The sequence below is a fragment of the Saccostrea echinata genome, unplaced genomic scaffold (genome assembly GCF_033153115.1).
Source record: "Saccostrea echinata isolate AGI-Se365-2 ecotype Australia unplaced genomic scaffold, CSIRO_AGI_Sech_v1 ptg000012l, whole genome shotgun sequence".
Lineage (NCBI taxonomy): Eukaryota > Metazoa > Mollusca > Bivalvia > Ostreida > Ostreidae > Saccostrea > Saccostrea echinata.
The window spans coordinates 17,227,677-17,249,229 of NW_026889761.1; the positions used below are offsets into that span (position 1 = coordinate 17,227,677).

General features: G+C 32.3%; 2 protein-coding genes across 2 annotated transcripts; one reads left to right on the forward strand and one right to left on the reverse strand.

Annotated features, from left to right (window-relative positions):
* The first annotated feature begins 93 nt into the window (after positions 1 to 93).
* LOC133185442 (glycerol-3-phosphate phosphatase-like) lies at positions 94 to 13,332 on the forward strand. Its single transcript, XM_061320642.1, has 8 exons — positions 94 to 214; positions 4,900 to 4,967; positions 5,217 to 5,309; positions 6,257 to 6,394; positions 7,369 to 7,434; positions 10,202 to 10,349; positions 10,980 to 11,121; positions 11,610 to 13,332. The coding sequence occupies exons 1-8, from the start codon at positions 139 to 141 to the stop codon at positions 11,803 to 11,805; spliced, it is 927 nt and encodes a 308-aa protein (XP_061176626.1). The 5' UTR covers positions 94 to 138; the 3' UTR covers positions 11,806 to 13,332.
* A 1,183-nt stretch (positions 13,333 to 14,515) lies between these two features.
* On the reverse strand, positions 14,516 to 20,829 carry LOC133185617 (uncharacterized). The gene is made up of 3 exons (XM_061320931.1): positions 20,790 to 20,829; positions 20,349 to 20,471; positions 14,516 to 16,134 (listed from the first exon to the last, which is right to left on the reverse strand). Exons 1-3 carry the CDS (start codon positions 20,827 to 20,829, stop codon positions 14,600 to 14,602), a joined length of 1,698 nt encoding a protein of 565 aa, XP_061176915.1. The 3' UTR covers positions 14,516 to 14,599.
* Between the last annotated feature and the right edge of the window lie 724 nt (positions 20,830 to 21,553).

Consider the following 21,553-nt stretch of genomic DNA (forward strand, 5'->3'; position numbering starts at 1 on the left):
CTCAAAAACCAAGGTCCCATGTGTTGTTTCTATATATAAAAATACCTCTTCTATATATAAATAAACCTCACTTCATGTGACCAATGCATTGATGACGATCTTTCTCAAAGTGTTAAAGGAGTTAGAAACTTCGCCAAAATGTGTGAAGAAGTAAATTCAGAAATTGCAAAAGATATCTTAAACAGCGTGGATAACTTCTTGTTCGACTGTGACGGTAAATATATTAAAGCTTGAATGATAAAGAATTGGAACAAGTGGGAAATTTATATTTTGTAATTTTGAAAACATTCAGATTTGACATTTCAGATTTCGGGTTCGGTGCTTTCTGGGTTTCACCAAATTCTGTTACACTTTTTTACTATTGGTAACAAATTGTTAACATTGGTAACAAATGTTTACCATATTTAGCTAATAATCTATTTTCACATATAGATGTACAATCGTATAGGGTTATAGATGTCACTGGATGGATGTACAATCATTTAGGGTTAGATTGGTCATGTGATGGCGACAAGACCTGTTTAAAGCTATCTCTTGGACAAATATTGTTTTAATCATATTTCTTAGTGATTATGTGGTATTGAAATTTCCAAATAAGATGTATATATTGTGTAATCCTTTATTTCATATAAACATACACATTTATCCTACCTTTTTCTAACACCTTTACTTACCCATGCATTACTATCATGGTTTCTTACTGATTTTTCACTTACCCAACATTCTTCAACTATTCTCCTTGTTAATGCTTTATGTTTCTTACTATCTCACTATTCTTTCACTTTATCATTCCACCATAGCCCCTCTTTACGCTTTGGTTACTCAAGTGTTACGCTGTATGAATGAAGTCGACATTCTTGTCTGCCGTCGATGCATGAGAATCATCTTTCTTTACCTCTTTAGATTTGACGACTTAGATCAAGGGTAATGATCTAATGATATATCGTGCGGCGGTTGGAAATTATTACTCCGTGTGTCACAAGATAATCATTCGGAAAAAAGATTTTTTTATTTCAAAATACGGCAACCTAACAAAAAGAATATTGTTTTTCCTCTTCAAGGTACGTATACGACTTGATCAAGAGAAATATACCAAACATCCAATATGGGTGAATTAAAAAAAATGACCAACATATATTTATCAACCTGCACTAAATACAGGCAATGGGAATAAATTTCTATGTCTCAGCATATGTCTTTAGATAGTGTCTAAATACCTGCCAAATATCTCATTGATATCTCAATTCACAAAAATGTTATGCCCAAAAATGATGCTAAAAATGTGAGGAGTGCAACACCTTTTTGTGACATTTTGAAGAAGATCTTTTTTGAAGGTCTGTGAAATAAATAATAATGGTTTTTGTTGGAAACAAAGACTTTCCTGATAATATTCAAAGTATTGAACTTTACAAACTGTAGCAACTTTTGTTTGACCAAGTTGTGGTCATGGCTGATGTTGAAAAAATGTTATACCATTGTCAGGAGTGCAACAGAAAATATGTAGTGTTGCCGGAAAAAAACCCACATCGATTTAAAAAATCTTAAAGGCAATTAAGTCAAAAGAGAATTTTCAAAGTGTAAATAACTGATACACAATTTAAAATTTTAAAACGTTATATAAATCACAAGCAGTATTAATGAAAGTCTAGTATCTGTGCATACCCAATAATGTCAGGAGTGCAACGTTTCATGTTTTACTCACCAGTATGGAAAAACTTTTATCAGTATATGATTCTCTGGTTTTTATTTTGGAAAATAAAGACACAAAGAACATTTTTACCAAATAGATTTATCAATACAGGGTCTGTCTGTGTTTCAGATCTATATTTCTATGGTCAGGAGTGCAACACATTTTTTTTTAAAGATTCAAGTTATATGATGGAAAGGCTTCTATTCATGTGAAGAAAATCTTTAATAATGATCTATTTGAATAATTTAGTACTAAATTATTGACAGTTTTATTATTAAAATTCTTTTTTTTTATTTTATCAATTCAGATTTTTTTTTCTTTTCTTTGATTTTTTTATTAATGTAAAAAATAAACACACTGAAAGATTGTTATAAATTTAAAGTATTTTCACCTCAACTTCACTGAAACAACAGAACAAGTTCAGATGTAATTTTCGCTTCACAATTCTACTTTAAAGACTCTCATGCTCTTGGTCAGGTGTGCAACAAATATGTTAAAATTATTACTGATCAAATATGAATAAATATAAAGAAAAATTTGATGAGTAGAATGTTTCTGGTTGACCTCAGTTGCTTACAGTGTTTGTCCTGTGAAAGAAAATATACTATGAAATATATTTGATCTTCTAAATGTATATTTTAGCTTGTTTTTGGACATAAAAAGGGAATAATTCAAGATGTAAAGCCAGGTTTTAATATTTCATGTGTGTTTTAATTATGAATTATTGGACTATAAATATTGCACAATTTCGTTCCCACGTTGATGTTGCCAACACTTTATGAATTTTTGTGTTCTATGATTTCAATCTTTAATATTACTGCAGTCAGGAGTGCAACAAACCTGTTTTAAAATTATCAATGATCCTCATCTATCTTTTATAAAAAATAAATTGAAAAAAAATATTTGATATTATTTGATGTTCAAAACATTATCAACTCATTACAGACATTTTACAGGCAATTCAGAGAATAGTTTCCATCACTGAACACATATCTTTAAAATACAGTGTGTATATATATATATATATATATATATATATATATATATATATATATATATATATATATATATATATATATATATATATATATATATATATATATTACACACTGCAAATAATCGTGTTTTGTAGTCTTGAAAATATGAAAAACTTGCCGTAAATTATGAAAAAAAGATATCAACACGACGACCTGATTTACAAACTAATAATGAGTTATTGTGTGTTTTAATTTTTAAAACAATGTAAATAAAATACATATCAGATGTCAGGAGTAAACACAATAATGTAAAATAGTGTCACTTCAAAATCTAGTATTTTTTACAAGAAAACTTGTATATCAAAATTTTTTGCTTAGACTTTTCCATTCTGAGGTCTCTGGTTTTATCCTACATTTATAACCCCCTCAACCGGAAATTTTGTATCTTGTTTGAAGTCTTACCATGTATTGCGGTATTGCGGTAATTTTCGAGGAATACATGAGTGGTTTACAATAAAGAGGCTCGATCAGGGGTGTCTGAAACGATTTATTTTACAAGAAAAAAGTCTCTCGAAGCGAACGATGTCATTTTAAAGTAGGTTAATGATTGATATATTCACAAAATGCGAGCTTGAAGCGGGGGTGCCTGAAATCGATTTAGGTACCTTGTGGAAAAGAAAAAGAAAGGGGTGACCCCATATACGAAACTAGTGCCTGTGGTGTAGCGTGTGCATTTATTCGGTTGCGGTCATGTACACACGTGGTTCGAAATACCCCAACCTGTAGGGGGCTTCAAATGCGGTAATAACTAATAAATATATAAGATATTATCAAAAACAATCAATGCTTATGGAAGCTAATAAAACTGCCGTTCTATCAATACCTTATATGGCATGCTTCACCCACCAACAACCCCACGACATCGATGAGAAATACCATGTAATGTCTCCTTTGAAAAGGATAGCAGGTTAATGAGTTATATTATTTACTTATTAACGCATTATGTTAATTTCTTTTTTTTTTGTACGTAATAAGTATAAACCATGCTGTTAATGATTGTTTGGTTGTCACACGTGTGCATATGTCGTGCGAGGTACATCGATTAGGTAAAATACCGAGAGTCGCGAAATGCCGGGTGATTCGGAATACCCTAAATGACTGTAGGTCACCAATCTTGCAAGTAATCTAGAGTGTGGGTAGGATTGGCGAATGACGTCATACTCATATTAAATATGGCGGATGTATCTGTTTCTTGGTTATTTTAAGGATGTTTCCATTTTAAATAATTGGGAATGATGTGGTCCACATGTTCAAAGAGTATTAAAAGAAAGAGATACCAATCCTGGATTTAATGCATAAAAACAATGAAATTTAGGGACAACAAGCCTCTTAGTGAACTCAAAAATTTCGGCGCCAGCTGGCTCCTAATCATAAAAATTTAGTCGGCAGTGCAAATTTTTAGTCGCCAGGAAATTTTTCTTAAGCGCCAAATTTAAAACCTAGTTTAAGTCAATATATACATAGGGGTAGTGACAGGAGGGAGTGTCTCGCGACCCTATTAGTAATATTCAAGAAGTTTTAATTGATCGCTTCTTTCTAAGAAACTTTGATTTAATGAAATATTCTTTAAAACTATAATATTTATTAAGGATTTTTACATAAAGAACATTTTCTCCTCGTCTGTGCAATAACAACCTAACACGAAGTTGTAGACGATGTCTTTAAGGAGTGAGAATTTAATTGGCAAACAATTGACCATATCACCCGTCCAATTTACTGCACTCCATAATTGTCGATTTTCGGTAGTCAAAAATTACAAGGGGCAGCTATTGTCTTATATAATCTACTTATGTTCTGACACGAGGCGTTTGCACGAGCTCTTTTAAAACAAACAAGATGACAAAGTAAACACAAGAAAGTCCATTGCTAAAAATGATTTTAGGAATGTTTTAAGAATGAACAGAACTCACTATATTCTTTAATTGACAATGCAATATCTTTTGCTACTTTAGTCTGCCCAGACTTTCTCTTCGGTTTTAACCATTTCCTCTGCCGGAATTAATATTTCAGTACTAGTGAGTACTGGGTAATTTCAATATTAAAAGTTCTAATAGTTATAAACTTTGACACAGCAAAATGGATACTAATTTTGATTGATATGAAGATTGGATTTGAGTATTCCCAATGCTAACTCACTTCTAAAGCAATTGTATGAAATCTCTTTGAACGTAGGAGTATTATGGAATGCCAGTGAATCCATTCCTGGAAGCTTGGAAACTATTAAAGGACTCAAATCTTTGGTAAGGCATCCATTTTATATCTAACTAAATTTATTTTCGATTCCTTTTGAACATAAACCTTGTCATATGGAATTTGTAAATGATATCAAATAATTAATTATATCAAATGTCAATATGTACTTAAAACAATTTTGAATATTTTAAGTGAGTTTTGTGCATGTTAAACCTTTAATGAATTGTTATGAGATAATGCATGTACAAGGTTGACTATATTTACTGTATACAATCAATGTTTTACTCTGTATGAAGGGGAAGAAGATATTTTATGTGACCAATAACAGCACAAAGACCAGGTCTGAGTATGCCCAGAAATGTGTTAATCTGGGGTTTCCTGCCATTGAAGTGAGTAATATAAAGCTAGAATATAACACAGAAAAGAATGTTTAACAACCAAGGTATAATTAGTTTATCTTCCCTATTACTGACAAGTTGCACTTAGTCTAATGGATCATGTATCCACTCTGAGTCTTGCTTCATTCTCTGAGTTGTACTAGCTTCACATATTGAGTTAGGTTTCATTTCTATAGCCATATGATATGCCCAAAACACTAAACTTTGTGGCTTAGCTATAGATATATGCTGCACATTGAGTCCCCCCCCCCCCCCCAACTCTTCAAGTCCTTTATTCCACCTACCAATATTGACTTGTAATGTGTAATCTATATTTTGAGTCAAATGCTTTGAACTCTAAGCTGAACGTGCTCCACTCTCAAATGCTCCAACCCCTATCCTGCAATGAAACACAGAGTTATATGTATTATTCTTTATATGCCAAGGTTGAACTCTAATGCATCCCTCCATTGATTTCCTTCACTCTGTGAGCCATATGCTCCACTCTCAGGTCAAGGACCTCTATCTTGTACCACACCTAACGAAACATGTCAGTAATATTACTATTTTGTTGAATATTTTTTCCTATAAGTACAATGCACCTTTATACCTGTATTTGAAATACTATATTTTACTTTTAAAGAGTATACAATATTGTATTTTGCATTGATTTTGCAGAATACATCGGAATTTAGAATCCTGATTAATGAGCATAAGTTAAGAGTCGGTATGAAAGCTTGTGACCCATCATGTTAAACTGTTGTTCTGAAATTTTATTTTTCTACCCATAATAAGTTAAGTAGGTAATTCCTTGAAAGTCAATTACAAAGTATGAAAATGTTGTTCTAGACCGAAATGTACTTCACCTGAATCATCTATTACGCTCATCTCTGTCTTAATGCACGTTTATTTGAAAATCATGTAAAATCAGCATGAAAATTTAGTTTTAATTTTTTCAGGAGGAAATTGTATGCACTAGTTACATATCAGCCCTTTACTTACATAACATGAATTTCAAAGGGAAGATTTATGTTGTTGGAAATTCCAGCATAGGAGCAGAATTGGATAGATTTGGTCTAAATCACACTGGGATTGGTGTAAGTGTTCAAACATGTCTTAGAACGAATTCGATGTCGATATCGACAATATTAGGTACTATCAAGTACCATAAAATTGGAAATACTGGATACCATATAAGACTCAGTGCCATGTCGATATCGTATAACAATATACGCACAAATATAAAGAAATATTGTAGTCAACTGTAAAAAAGTAATCTATCTATATCGTAACTTGATCGTGTCTTGGACATAACTCAAAGTGTTCAGCTTATTTTTTTTTTTATAGTCTTATACATATTCTTATGTTTTATTCTCTACTCATGTTTAACTGTGATAAAATGCTAAAATGATTTAAAGTCAATATAATTATATGTTATCACATTTATTTCAAGCACTTTTTTGGATGAAATATGTTTATTTAAAGTATATATTATGTGGTAAATAGAATCTTGCATTTTCAATTAACTTGTAAACATCAATTTAAACTGTAAACAACTTTCATTCAATGGCATTTATATAAATGCTGTGACAAGAAGCCTGGAAATAAAAATGTGACAGGAGCTTTAATTTTAGATATAGTGAATTCAACACTGTCAATCTCGATATGTTATGTTCAATAAATATTAATATGATAATGTGCACAAGATACATTATACGTAGGATCTCCCATGGTTTGTAGTTGGATATGATTTTTTATCCAACTCATTGTGTGTTTCTATCCCCAAACCTTGGCGAGGGGATAGAAAACACACAAAAAAATCATATCCAACCATAGACCATAGGAGATCCTTTCTATCACTTTTTACACATAACTATCATGTTTTCATGTTTTACACTGTTTATGAATTCACTACGTCATAATTAACTGTTGATCTGAAAACGATATCAAATGAGTGATATTCACTGTATAAAGGAGTAAACAAGTGATAAGAAAGGGACATTATAACTTTGAAACTTTTCATGCTAAAGAAATGTTCATTTAACAATTTATTTAATTTTTTATTTTTAAGCCAGACCCTCCAGAGGCCAATCAGGAATTTTTTCAAATTGTGTCCAGTTTGAACCTTGACCCTGAGGTCAGTATATTTATCTGGGTCAATGCACATTGTTTTGAAGCATTGTTTGATAAATTTCTTAATGATTTTTCAGTTTCCTAACTAAATTTCACCATTTATCAGGATTTGCATGTGATTTTAATTATTTTAATTAAATGTTTCAGATACATAAAGTGAAGAACCAGTACAGAATATCAAAGTTTTTAATTATTTAAGGCAGGAAGTCACATTTTTCAAAAATATGATTTCCCTTCTCTTCAAAATACTACCAAAAAAATTCATAATTATTATTACTTTCAGATTTTTAAACTTTTTTCGAGATGTATAAAAATGAATACACCAAAATGACCTCTCGTTTTTGTGAAATAACTTGTTAAAGTAGCAATACTACAATCGTAAATTCTTCGGGGGAAATTATATTTTATTTAGGAATATGTCATCTGCCTTAATGTTAGGAACCATTAAGAGCTTCTAATTAGTCATATGTAAGTTACATATTAGTATGTGTTCAGTTCATTTAGAAAAAGGAATGCTCATAAGATCAAAGTGAAGTACGACGGATAAGGGGGGTGACTTGATGTTATATTTTTCTCTGTATAAAGAATTGTAATTAATCTTAATAGAAATATTGAAAAGGGAGTGATCTGATAGTTCAGTAGGTGGTAGTACATTAAATTGCCTGATATTATGAAAAAAACTGACCTGATACCAACATGTAGTCAACAGTGCTTGAACCCTTTAAATTGCAAAAAGTAAAATAACCTAACGGGTTAACCTTCCATTTAAGAAAGACAGTCTAGAACTTTTACAGATATCTAGAAGTAAATGATCATGTAGATTAGATTTGGTGTCAAGTTGACGTCTTTGTTCAGCTACACCTCTTCATATATTTCTGGTAGTGGACACTCTTGAAAAGTGTCTGTTATTGTATCATGATCAATAGAATCATGAAGCCCCCCATTCTAGAATTGAAGTCACCACAAATAAGAATTTCTACCATTTTCTCTGAATTTTGAGATATCATTTTCTAGATTGAAAAAATAGATTTAGAAGTATGTTTGTTCAAATATGGTTTTGCATAACAAAAACATATATAACACGGATGTTTTTGTTTGAGTTTGAAAGTAAGTTTGTTCGAACCATACACCATAGTCATTTTCATGATTTTTTTAAAAAAGAATTTCTGTAAAGTAGGTTTAATAAAGATAAGTATTCCATCATAGGGCCTTCCCTTTTTGTTTTTTTAGACATAACATTATGTGGTTGGTGAATAATCTGAAAGGCTTTTGGAGAGTCTATTAACATAGTTTCAACTTAACGTAGTACTTCATACTTACTACTTAGACTACTAAAATAATCATAATCTAACTTATGGTCATGCACTCAGACAATGTACATTCCAAAATGCAATATTCAAAAACATCACAGAATTAAACCTTTACACAGTGTGCATAGCAAATGTTATGTGATATAGCATTACAATGTTTGTATACAAATGACTAGCTAGATATTTAAATACTGAGTATTTAGAATTTTCATTTTAACACCCATATTACACAATTGCATTTCACAATGCATAGCAGTACTTCTAACAACCGACGCGCACGATGTTTTCCCTGTAGTTGTCTTGGTCTTTCATATTTGGGCCATACTTGTCCCCATCCTGATGAAGTCCAGGATTGTCTGCTGTTTCCAGTTCGTATTTGCTTTGATCGTTCCTAAGGAGCTTCATACTGACCATAATCTTTCAAAGCAAGGTGTGGGTTGAGGTTTATTTTGATTTTACTGTCTAGTGATCTCTTTTCTACGTTATTGAAATTCATGCCATCTCTAACATACATGTTTGGTTCACTTGAGGATGGAAAAGGTGTGCTTTTGCCCTTTGGTTCAATGAAGGAGGAATTTGACTGACCTCTGTTTACACAGTTCTTCAATTGTTTTATTTGTTTCTCTTGTTGTAATCATCATTCTTTATCCTCTAGAATACTGGTAGGAAGTGCATTACATTTCCTTTCGGTGGAGAATTCAAGATGCGAGCAACATTTTCTGTTACTGTATTTTAAGTGTTACGTGTGATAGCGCTGGAATCAATGTCATTACATCCGACACCGATGATGAAGTGCTTGGGTGTTTCTAATTTTTCTAGTCACTACACTGAAATTTTAAGGTCACTCCACTGAAATTCTTTTTTCCTTGTGGGAGAAATGTGATATCAAGTTTTTTATTTCTAAAGATTTTTTGGGACACAAGACCATGACCATGGGAGTCATTAACAATGACGTCTTGTTGAATTCTCCCATCCACCCCCATCAAAAAAGAACTTGTATTGAGAGAGAGAGAGATAGAGAGAGAGAGAGAGGTGAATAAACCTATAATAGCTAGGTCTTCATCCATAGGCTATGCCTACCACTTCTCTAAAGAGAATATTATAAAAGGTAAAAAAGAAGACTAACTTGCACTGGTATTGAAACCTCCTAAAGGTAACTTCTTTTGTTTAATGGATAATGTTTAACTTAAGAGTTTCAAAGCTGATAAGCATTACTGGGTAAGAATGTACAAAGATATGAGGGAACACAACAAAATGCATTAAAACAATAAAAAAAGGGACATAAACATTGTATAAGAAAGTCTTAGATATACACGTAATTATAATTTATCAGGGAAATACATATAATCTACATTTATTCTGGTAATATGGTCAGAGGTTAGGGACCAAAAAAATGTCATTGCTTGTATCATGTTCTTTTTTTAGATTAAATTTGATTATTTTTTTTTGTTTTGTATGCAGATTAATTGTGTCCTGGTTGGATATGACAAATTCATTTCCTATCCTAAGATAATGAAGGCAGCTTCCTATGCCAGACGAGAGGGTACCTTGTTTCTGGCTACCAATGAGGACTCTCATCAACATTTGAATGTTCCATATGTGATTCCAGGTAGGGCTTCCTTACCTCTTTCCTTACCTCTTTTCTTGACAGTCTTTCTCTCAAAAAGCCAAATACGGACGGAGTATTGTGATCTATGTTTAATTGATCACATCAGTGAACAAAATATTTCTAAACTATTCTAATTATATAATTTATATTATGATTTATTAGGACTTAGCAAAATTTTGGTTCTAACCTGTCCATAAGCAGTTGCATTTACTGTCTATACTTCATACTTAGCAAAATTTATCTACTACAGATACATTTAAAACATTTTACCCTTTTGATAGTCAATAAAATATGTTCAAAACATTTTATCCACAATATTTTTGAATAGGGATTGTACGCTCACTGATAACGATTTAGAGATTTCAAACTATTTTCCTTAAAATTTATTATCATTTTTGTTTGGAAACCTTTGTCATTACACTGTACATAGATAACCAAGTTTGTGTATTGATGTGCAATTGTAAGGATAGTTAATTCTGCCCAGTGTCAATTAAGGAACTAGATTTTATATGGTCCTGTGTCTGTATAATTTATAATTATTTCACTTTTGAAACCCATTGAAAGAATTTCCTACCTTACATTTTAATTTTAGCCTGTATAATTGTGCCTATTTTATCATTTAATCCTCAGGGACGGGGGCCATCGTTGCTGCTGTTAAGATTCCTGCGAGGAAGGAGCCGTTATTGATGGGAAAACCAAAGATAAACATGTTTAAATGCCTACAGCAGGCATACAATCTGGACCCCTCCAGGTGTATAATGGTGGGAGACACGTAAGTACCTGTTTAAATGTCTACATCAGGCATTCAATCTGGACCCTCCAGGTATGTAATTATGGGGTACAGGTAAGGTGGGATTCACTGTATATATACTATTGTGGATTAAAACTGCAAATAAGTCATTTTTGGTAATATTTTACAAAAATACATGCATATGCTTAGAAGGTAATTATTGCATACAAACAAAAGTTTTCACTGCATAGAGTAATTAGGTAAAATATAAACAAGTTGTGGTGGTCATAGCTTTGGATGTTTTCATATTTACATATTGTTCTTTTTTGGAGCCCTGTATCTGATATATTCATTTAACTGAAATTTACAGATTTGTGAACTGACAAAGCCTTAACTCGAAATGCTCCTGGTTTTCTCCAACTTACAGATCCAACTTTTCCATCATAAAAACTGACAAGAATTCATTCAGGGAGATCTAAATGAACAATATTTCTGTACTTTTTATTCTACATTACTATATTTCCTTTTAGGTGTCTTACAGACATATCAATGGCTACAAACTGTGGTATGAAGTCCCTCCTGGTCCTGACCGGTGTCTCATCTTTGTCAGATGTAGAGGAATACAAGACATCTGAGGATCCCGTCAAGCATACATACGTACCTACGTACTACACCAGCAAACTAGGACAGCTGGGAAAGCTTCTAGGATTTAGTATACCAAAATAATTTTAGAAATGTTTTAATTAGGAAAATTTAAAATATTTTTATTCTAGAGTGTTCCTTTGTAATTTTATCTGTGAGTGGATGCACTGTGTTATTTATAGACTTGTACCCTAGATAATTATTAAACCACATGCCTTTGGGTAGATGTTAACCGATTCAGGATCCTCAGTCCAATCAGTCATTTTTTCCAATCTTGTTTGATTATTTTAGATATTAGTTTTGTTAAATCTTGAAGCAGTTGTTGTTATAAATTTAATTGTTAAATAGTGAATACTCACTTATCTAATCAGAAGTACCATTATATGTATGTACAACTATACCAGCATATGTGCAATACTTCAACTGTGAGTTTCGCAGGACTGTTAAGGCGTACTACGATTAAATCAACGGAATATAAACGCGCATAAATATATACCATTTTAAACTGAGTTAATTTTTGTAAAGCTACTATATTATCACATGACTTTAATTTTAATTGAAATAACATTGTATACCCCGCTCGGTACGGAATTTGGTTTGGTCACGTTATTTGACAGTCAGGTGATAAATGCATGTAATGTGTACTGTACGTAGGTCATAAACAAATTTCAATATCGGAAGGGCATACCCTAGTTATTATTAAAAATTTCAGTAATACATTGTATCTACATAACTTGTAGTTTATGAAAAGTGCTGCTACTTTAAATAGAATTCGCATTTTATTAGTTTAAATTTCAAGTTATTTGGCTATAGTCGAAATATGTGTGACCTTTACCATGTATTTTATTTATTTATTTAGTAATGCTCTTGATTTCAGGAAAGCAGCAGCACTTTTCAAGTTAAGGAATGTTTCCGTAATGCATATTCAAAAAATGGTCAAGATCTATTAAGTGTATGCCCTTGCGAAAAGGCGATTTAATGAGGCACCTCGGAGTGAAACATGCACACCCTGTGCATAAAAACACGGTAGAATTAATTCAATACATTCTCTCGATAGTTTTTAAATAATGGCACTAAACAAATGTTTCAGATTTTTAATAATGGTCTTCCTAAGATTTGCAATATTCTGTTTAATAATAAAATGCGTTTTTGATTGTGGAAAAATAACTTGATCCGCCTCTCACTGCACATAAAATACGTCAAATTTTACCATGATGACGTCATGTCGACAAGTGCATTGTGATCAGTGACTTGTTTATATCTTGCTATGTGGGATTTAACTAGCGACAAAAATGAATGCAGTGGTAAGTTTTGATGTAGTTCATCACTCTTATGCAGTTTAAATCTGCAAATTATTTCATTTTCTGTTGTTTTGAGGAATTGCTATATTTGTGTGATGTCACTGTAGACATTTCCCGTATAAATTAGGCCCCGTCTACTTTATGCAACCTTAACAGAGCTGCGTTATTTCAATTATGGTGTTGTAATTTTTACGTGATTCAGTTTATAGGATTTTATAATTCAAAAAATCATTTCATATAAAGGAACATTTTTTTCTGATTTCTTGATGTGTTACATTTTATGTGAATAAAATAAAATAGCTTATACCTATAATAAGATTTTCTCCATTTATTCAAATATATGACTGAATCTGATGATTATATTATTATTATTATCATAATCTCTGGAAAATGATATTTGGAGAATTATATTTTGTTGCAAAGACATATCCCTTTCTTAAAAGAGTAGATATGTTTCTCTCCTTTCTGCAATCTAGCAACCTGGAAAAGATCATATCGCCCTGCAGACAATGTCAACTGTAAAAGCTTGTCTTTTTTATTGTGATGTCCGCATTCCTAGTTTGACAGTTGACTATGATATAACTATGGTGTGATACATTTAGTTGTCCTCTATGATGTTTTCATTTGTTTCATGGAAAACAAGATGTGTTTATGAAATGCTGACGCCCCCGTAAAACAGCTCATGGTAAAGGTTAAAGGTTCTCAAATGCAATTCAAACTCCAAGGTCAAGAGATAAAAAAATTTGGTACCCAAGGAAAGGTCTTGTCTCAAGGAACCCACCTGTGAAATATGAAAGTCATAGCCTAACCGTTCAAAAGTTATGGCTCAGATTAATGTTTTTCAAAAGTAGGTCAAAGGGTCAAAATTGTTGGTACCCAAGGAAAGGTTTTGTCACAAGAAACACACCTGTGAAATATGAAAGCCATAGCAATAACCATTCAAAACGTATGGTCAAGAATAATGATTTTTAAAACTGGCTCAAACGTCAAGGTCAAAAATATTTGTATCAAGGAAATGTCTTATCACAAAGAATACACATATGAAGAATGAAAGCTATAGCACCAACCATTCAAAATAAAGCTATGATCAAGATTAGAGTTTGGTAAACTTTAGCAAAAGTGGGTCAAACACCAATGTCAAGAGGTCAGATATGTTAATACCAAAGAAATGGTCTAGTCACAAGGAATACACACGTGAAAAATGAAAGCCATAGTTCCAACCAATCAGTTAAGGGCAAGGTTAATGTTTTTGCGGAGAAACAGACAGACAGATGAACGGAGGGAGCAAGAATTATATGCCCGCGAATCTTTGATTACGGTGACATAGAAAATGACCTTAAAAACATAGCATTTATTTATTGGATTTAAAATTAACGGCACGAAAGGGAAACAATCTTAACATCCAAAATTCTTGTTGTTTCAGTCGTAAACATGTAAGACAATTGACAAATTTTGACTGAAGTTTAAGACTGATTCATGATCCTGGGGTCTAGTGATTGAAATATAGAGTATACATAGATTTGCAAGTTTTTGGATTGACATATAGATGCTTCTCTTGAATTGTTAAACATTTATCTTCAAAGCTCAGTTACCATATGTACAGAATGATGCTGGAAGTTTAGTAAATACTTCTGAATTACTTCAATCGAAGCTTCTTCAAAATTGCCAGAATTGAAAAGCTTTTCAAGATGTGCAAGGAATGTTTTTGTTGGTTTTAGAATTGGGACTAACATGACTTCAATGACTTCATTTTTTAATGGGTGGCGTGAGAGATTTTCAAGTACATGTAGTACAACATTTTCTTGATTATCTGTTGAAGAAAGATTCAATAGTCTTAGAGTCTCAGTATTTCCAGATTGAGCGAATTTTTGATAGAGCTTTTCCCAAATTCTTGATACTGAACATTGCAAGGACTGTAGAACGTGGACAATGAGTTCCCACATTGAATTGTCGTCTGTTTGATTTACACAGCGATTTGAAGAACAGCAGCTCCTTCTGCTTTGTTCAAACTGTTCCTCAATTATTTCTGAAATTTTTTCACTGGGGCAGTCATGTATTCCACTGAAGTATCTGAACAGATTTGTACCAGTCCTCAAAGACAAAACAACAATGCCTTGTACTTCTTCAGCCGACAGTTTGGAGACATGGGCTAGAAGTACGATAATCAAGACTACATCGTCTGCTCGAATGAACATTTCCAGGAAGCGTTTAGCAATATCACTTGGAGGAGGGAAATGTTGGATAATATTGCGTGTAATATCTCTGTTTCCAGAAGCAGCATAAGCAGAATTTAACAGGTCTTCCAATGTGCTATCATTGAAGACTGGCTTCAGTTCATGAACAAGATGTAAGAAAATTTCAGGAGTTGATTGAACAGCCTTGTGCAAGAAATTTTCAATTTCAACCTGACGTATTTTGTCATGCAACCTCAGTACGATTTGAACTATTCCTAAGTTAGAAGTATCAATCGACGATGTCAAAAGATAGGACTTTTGTTGAGAAGTTAACACTTTCTTTGGTCTTATTCCACGTAAGACCTGAACCACAATTGCAGAATTCTTTGTTCCGATAGACATTAGAAGCAGACGATAAGCTTGGTCTCTTTCAATCGATCTTTTCATTTTCAAAGGCACACATATAGAGAGAAGAATTTTCAGATCATTGAGCTCCAGTGCTTCTTTAAAAATTTGAACGGTGTCCTCCTTAGATAGCTTAGACTTTGGGAGAAGATGTCCGCAGACAACATCTACGACACCAGGATTACCAGATTTCAAGGATTCAGACATGAGTTTGTATTTATAATGCTTCGGAAAAAGAACACTTGGTCTAATTGCTGACATAACTTCTTTTATGATGGGTACACTATGGGTTTTGATCGTTTCCAGATACAGAACAAGTTTTTGTTTGTTCAAAATCGGTTCCTGGTTATCTAAGAAGTTCTGGACTGATCTGGCAATCTCTGGAAAGCTGTTCTTGCCGATTACTCGGATAAGTTGATCGTAAGGATTTTCCATTATGCTAGATATTAGTTCTGCCGTCTGGTCTTCCTCTTGACTTTCCCCTGACTCGTTGATTGCATTTTCTCTGTTATGGTAGGCACAACGATGGTGATCTGTGAGAAGGTATAAATTAAATAATAAATACTATAAATAATAGATCATGATCATAAAATAATGTTCTATTTATCCTACAACACGTGTTAGTCTAATGGCTTTGATTCCTTTATCGTTCACAGGATGACACTCTGCCATTTAGTCAACTGAATGGACACTGAAAGCTCTGGAAAGGTCACTGAATGGCAGAACTTTGCATCCAGTCACCTTTCAAAAAGGTTTAGTTACCTTTTAGCTAACCGAATGGTAGAATTTCATCCTTTGGTTGCTCACTTCACAGGGCTATCAGCTATAATTGTAATTTTTTGCGCGAGAAAATATTTGCGAGATGTGCGACCTACTCACACTGCATCGCATATATTTGCCTTCACGAGAAAATCATAGCATATGTGGGCGACTCAGGGAAAGCTCAATGAAAAGATTTCTAGATGAAGATGGAAACGAATTCTAAAGGTTTTTTGAATATTAACTGGTTTGCGGGAGAGTTAAAAAGGAAATATAGAGACAAATTCCTTTTTCCCCTCAACATTATTCAGTTTGCTCTAAAATGCATGCGTAATAATGAATAGAATAGATCAGGAACTGGCGTAATGATAGCAAATCCTAATTAAGGCAACTTTTACATGCATTTCTGTGCATAGCTGTTGCATAGTTTAGTGGATATTATCGATATATCATCTGCTTATTTATAATATAGTATCCGAAATGGAGGAAAATAATTAACTCAACACTGTCAATTAGAGAAACTACAGCTACGGCAAATTCTTAAGTAGCAAGATGCTATTGTCCTTCAAATATCAATGCTGCAGACATTTTGTATATATACATGCTTGGCGATTGACTTTATGCCTCTAATATTTTATTTTGAGGATATTAACATAATCTAAAATAATTTATATCTTTTGTTGTGCGCAACAATTGAATTTAAGCTCTCTTCAAATCATTTATCATATTTTCAATTCTGAATTATTGCGCAAATTAATCAATTGTTAATGAATTTATACGCACAGTGATTGATTTGATGAGGAGAGCAATAACTCGATTAATACATGCAATTTTAAATTACTGCGTGCATCACTTCAATTAAAACACACAATTATTAAATTATTGCTCTTTTCAATAGATATAATTTATTCTTAAATGTTAATGTGTGCATCAATTTAATTAACTCAACCACATTGTGGAATAATTGCAAGAAAGATAATTTAGACCTCGACACAAATGATTTATTGTTCCCTTTAATTTAAATCATGATATCTTTTATTTTTATAACGATTTTTCAGAATTTTAAATGCACACATCAATTGTTTCATAGAGAACAGCAATTCACTGATAGAAATTATTAAATTAAAGATATTACTAATTAAATAGGTGCTCTCTCTAAAAGAATTATTGTGCATGTTACGAATCAATGATATCATTATTTCGGTTGATGAGAGCAATAATTTTATTATTGTTCACAGTAATTCAATTAAAGAAAGCCATATTTTCATTAATGCACGGTTAAACAGAATTATCATTTTATTGCGCGCATCAATTCAGTTGTTGACGTCATTAATGTAATTGAAGAGAGTAAACAGTATTCCTTTTTTTTTTTTTTTTTTTTTTTTTTTTTTTTTTTTTGAGTGCATTAATTAAACAACTGAATGATATAAACAATGGGATTCATGAGCACATTATTTAAAATAGCAGGTATCAATTATTTGGAAAAAAAAATTCAACTGAATTGTTGCGAGTACCAAATGAATTGAAGATCTCTTCGGGCAATTGAAGAATTTACAAACACATTATTTCCTCTTACGAAATCGTTGTAAAATTAATTAAAGATGTTGTGACGAAGTTGATTTTTTTTGTACATATTGTTTTAATTTTGGTTTTAATGGGTTTCCTTACTATTGAGGTTGTTTTGTTACGAGTATATAAAGGGACCGGTTTTGTCGGAGTGGTCAGATCTAGTTTGGTGTCCGGTAGCGTGACCAGTCGGAGGTGTGCCACGTTTGCTTTATCCCCTGCATGATTATACGAGTGGCGAATATATTTCGGTGACATATAGAACCGAATTCTACGGGTAGCCATATAACATGCCTAGGTGGATAATTGCAACGTGTATATGCAGTTCTAGTAAGAGCGTTCGAATAATGTAAATAGTTGGTTTATTGTTATAATTTCCGGTTTTCAGTTGTAATATAGGTTAGGTTTTTGTAAATGTAAATTCATTTCAGTGCGTAATGTGCTGAGAGAATATTGTGCACATAGAAGACGGGCTGAGGGTCAGTTGACGACTGTTATAAGCGTTTGAGGTCAGTGGGGAGCGTTGGATGGAGGGCCAGTCGTGTCATGTCCAATCGTCGATGCTGAACAGAAACCGATGTTGGTAGGATAACCGCAGTGGGAGGCGATAGACCCGGGGCTACGGTTAAAGCAACTACCACGTGGTGACGAGAGAACGGCACAGGACTTACAAGTTCCTAGATGAGTGCTAATGACGGATATACGTGTGGTGTGACTTCCGGTGAACGTTTATAAGCAGTTGTGATATAGTAACTATTGAGTAACTTTCAGCCGTTTAAGAAAAGGAAATATCTTTTTGAAGTATATATAATTATTAACTAAAATTATTTGAGCTTTTTCGGGTAATTATTTAAGTCAATTTTGGTGAATTTTTCGTTTGATATAATATCTGATACTTACTGAATCAGAATTGTAGAAGTTAATATTGAATTAATGTAAAGTATCGGAATTGGTGAAAACTGAGTTAACAGTTTACTATTACATTTATTTCATTTTCGGTGTGTGAGCCTGTATGTGAGAGTGAGTGAGTGACATAGAATTTATTTGTCTTCTATTTTATTTATTTTGTGTAATAAATTTATTTGTTTATTCTGATTGATATTGTTTTCCTTCTCAACTCTACAAAATCCAAAAAGAACTCAATACAGATGTCTTCAGTTGAATGAATTTAAAGAGATAAAACTAATTTTTGCGAGCTTATTTCAACATTGCATTACATTGTTGAATTCAACAACTGAATTGATGCGGGTATCAAATGAATTGAACAGAGAAATTATTAAATTTATGCATGCATCAACCAAATTTTCTCATCAACTGGATTAATGCGGGCATCAAATCAATTATTAAGCGCAATAAAAAAAAAAGATATCTTCAAGAAGAAAAACATCTTCAATTATTTGAGTTTATACAAATTTGGCGCTCAGTATGGAAATGTCCCTTTGTGGTCATATATAGTTTCCCCAGAAATTATTGAGAATTTTTTTAAATATATTTTTCCTAAAATTCAAAAAACAAAAAAAAAACAAACAAACAAACAAAAAAAAAAAACAAAAAAAAAAAAAAAAAAAACAACCCCCCCCCCAAAAAAAAACAAACAAACAAACAAACAAACAAAAAAAACAAAAACAAAAACAAAAAAAAAAAAACAAGAGGATTTCATCAGTTAAGTGAAAGAGTTTGTAGGCCTAGTAAACTAACATTCACAAATCAAAGAAGGCTTGAATATTTATTCAGCAAGAGCAACACTAAATGTAGACAAATGGGGTTTCATACCTAATCCTACCAGCTTTTTCTGTCGAATTCCTTTGCATTTTTCAATATCTTATCCCACGTGAATTAATAGTCGACGGGGAATACTCAGTGTTTCAAAAGTATCGTTAGTTTTGCAATTCCTTGACAATAAACTCTGCAATAGGCTTTCTTTTTTCAAAAGCACCCTTTTTGAACATTAGCGAACGAACGGAAGTATACAAAGAAAATGGTAAGTTATTCATGAAAACTACACATAATATAAGAAAGTAGCAAGTACTGTCATTTGATAAAAATGATTTCAAACTTCAAATGTTTTATTTTTAAAAATATTTTGAAAATACACGAAAAAAATCTCAATAATTTTTGGTAACACTTTCACAGATTGTGACATGATGTTTTTATTTTTGCGAAAGTTATTCATCGCAAATAGTTTCTCGATCCTGGCAGAGTAACAGTTCAATTATCCTGTCGATCATAAGATTCTTGTCAGCCACGTTTTACGAAGAATGATTATTTTAAAATCCCGATACCTTTGTGTTATGTTTTCTCTACCAAAAATAATAAGTATACAATAAAAATACAGATGATCTGATCAGTTGCTTCTTGCATTGAATCCAATCAAAAAAAATCATTTGAGCTTAATCAATAAATGGAACAAATGTTTTCTTACTGGCTCTAAGGTCCTCTAGTTCTGAGACGGACGACCGTCGTCTGTTCTGAAGAAGTTCAGCAGTTGACGATCTTCTCTTAGCCGCAGTAAAATGACGTTTAGCTATGATGCTCATCTCCAGTGCTGAAATAATAAGAAATCATACTGAACGTTCTCACATACGTGGAAATGCTTTTCTTTATATAGGACTGTATACAGAAATGTATGAATAGTAATAAAACATGTTTTACACGGCATAAATGTGATTGTCCAGAAAATTTCACCAGATGGTCGAAAACAGTATCAGGTGTGTCCTCCAATAATGAATTTTAAAACTCTTTCTTTAACAAACATGTTAGTTTAATGCAAGAAATGCATGTACATGTAGCTTCACAGGTTAGTGATGATAATGATTATTCTTTAACAAAGATTTTTTTACGAACCTGAACATTGTTTTTCTACCTACATCAAATCGTTCAGATGATACAAAAATAAGGACCATGTCACTTTGTTTTTTCCTGTATAATCTGTTGAATTGAGATCACGTGTGGCCAAATCCAGGGGGTAGGGGTGGGATGGCTAGGAGTCGCGATTTGAAGTGATGTTTTATAAAAGCATTGTCTTATTCATCTACGATTTAATGAAAATTAAACAAGGGGCCCATTGGACACAATGCTCACCTGAGTCACTTTCGTCTTGCTGTTCTCCAGAAGAAGATTAAATCTAAAAAGATATTTTTTCTTTTTCTTATTCCCACAAAAAAGGATCTATATTTTTGCCCAAATCTAGTCTCAAGGGGTTATAATTTAATCTAACTTGAATCGTCACAATATTGGGATGGTTTAGTATCAATATAAGTAACATAGCCCTGTTGTTCTGGACGAGATTTTTTAAATGATATTTTTTAATCTGCACACTTGCACCGTTTAATATTTGATCTCCGTCTTATACATATATATATATATATATATATATATATATATATATATATATATATATATATATATATATATATATATATATATATATATATATATATATATATATATATAAAACGAATTCTCGAAACTTGTTTACATATTAATATGATTTGTAGCCCTGCTACTTTTGAAAAGATTTTTCCTACTTATTCCTTGTAAATTAAAACTCCCCTATCATAGCCCCAACCAAACTCTTGAGGCATTGCATATCAATGTGATTTAATGCTCTTGAAGAAATATTTTCGA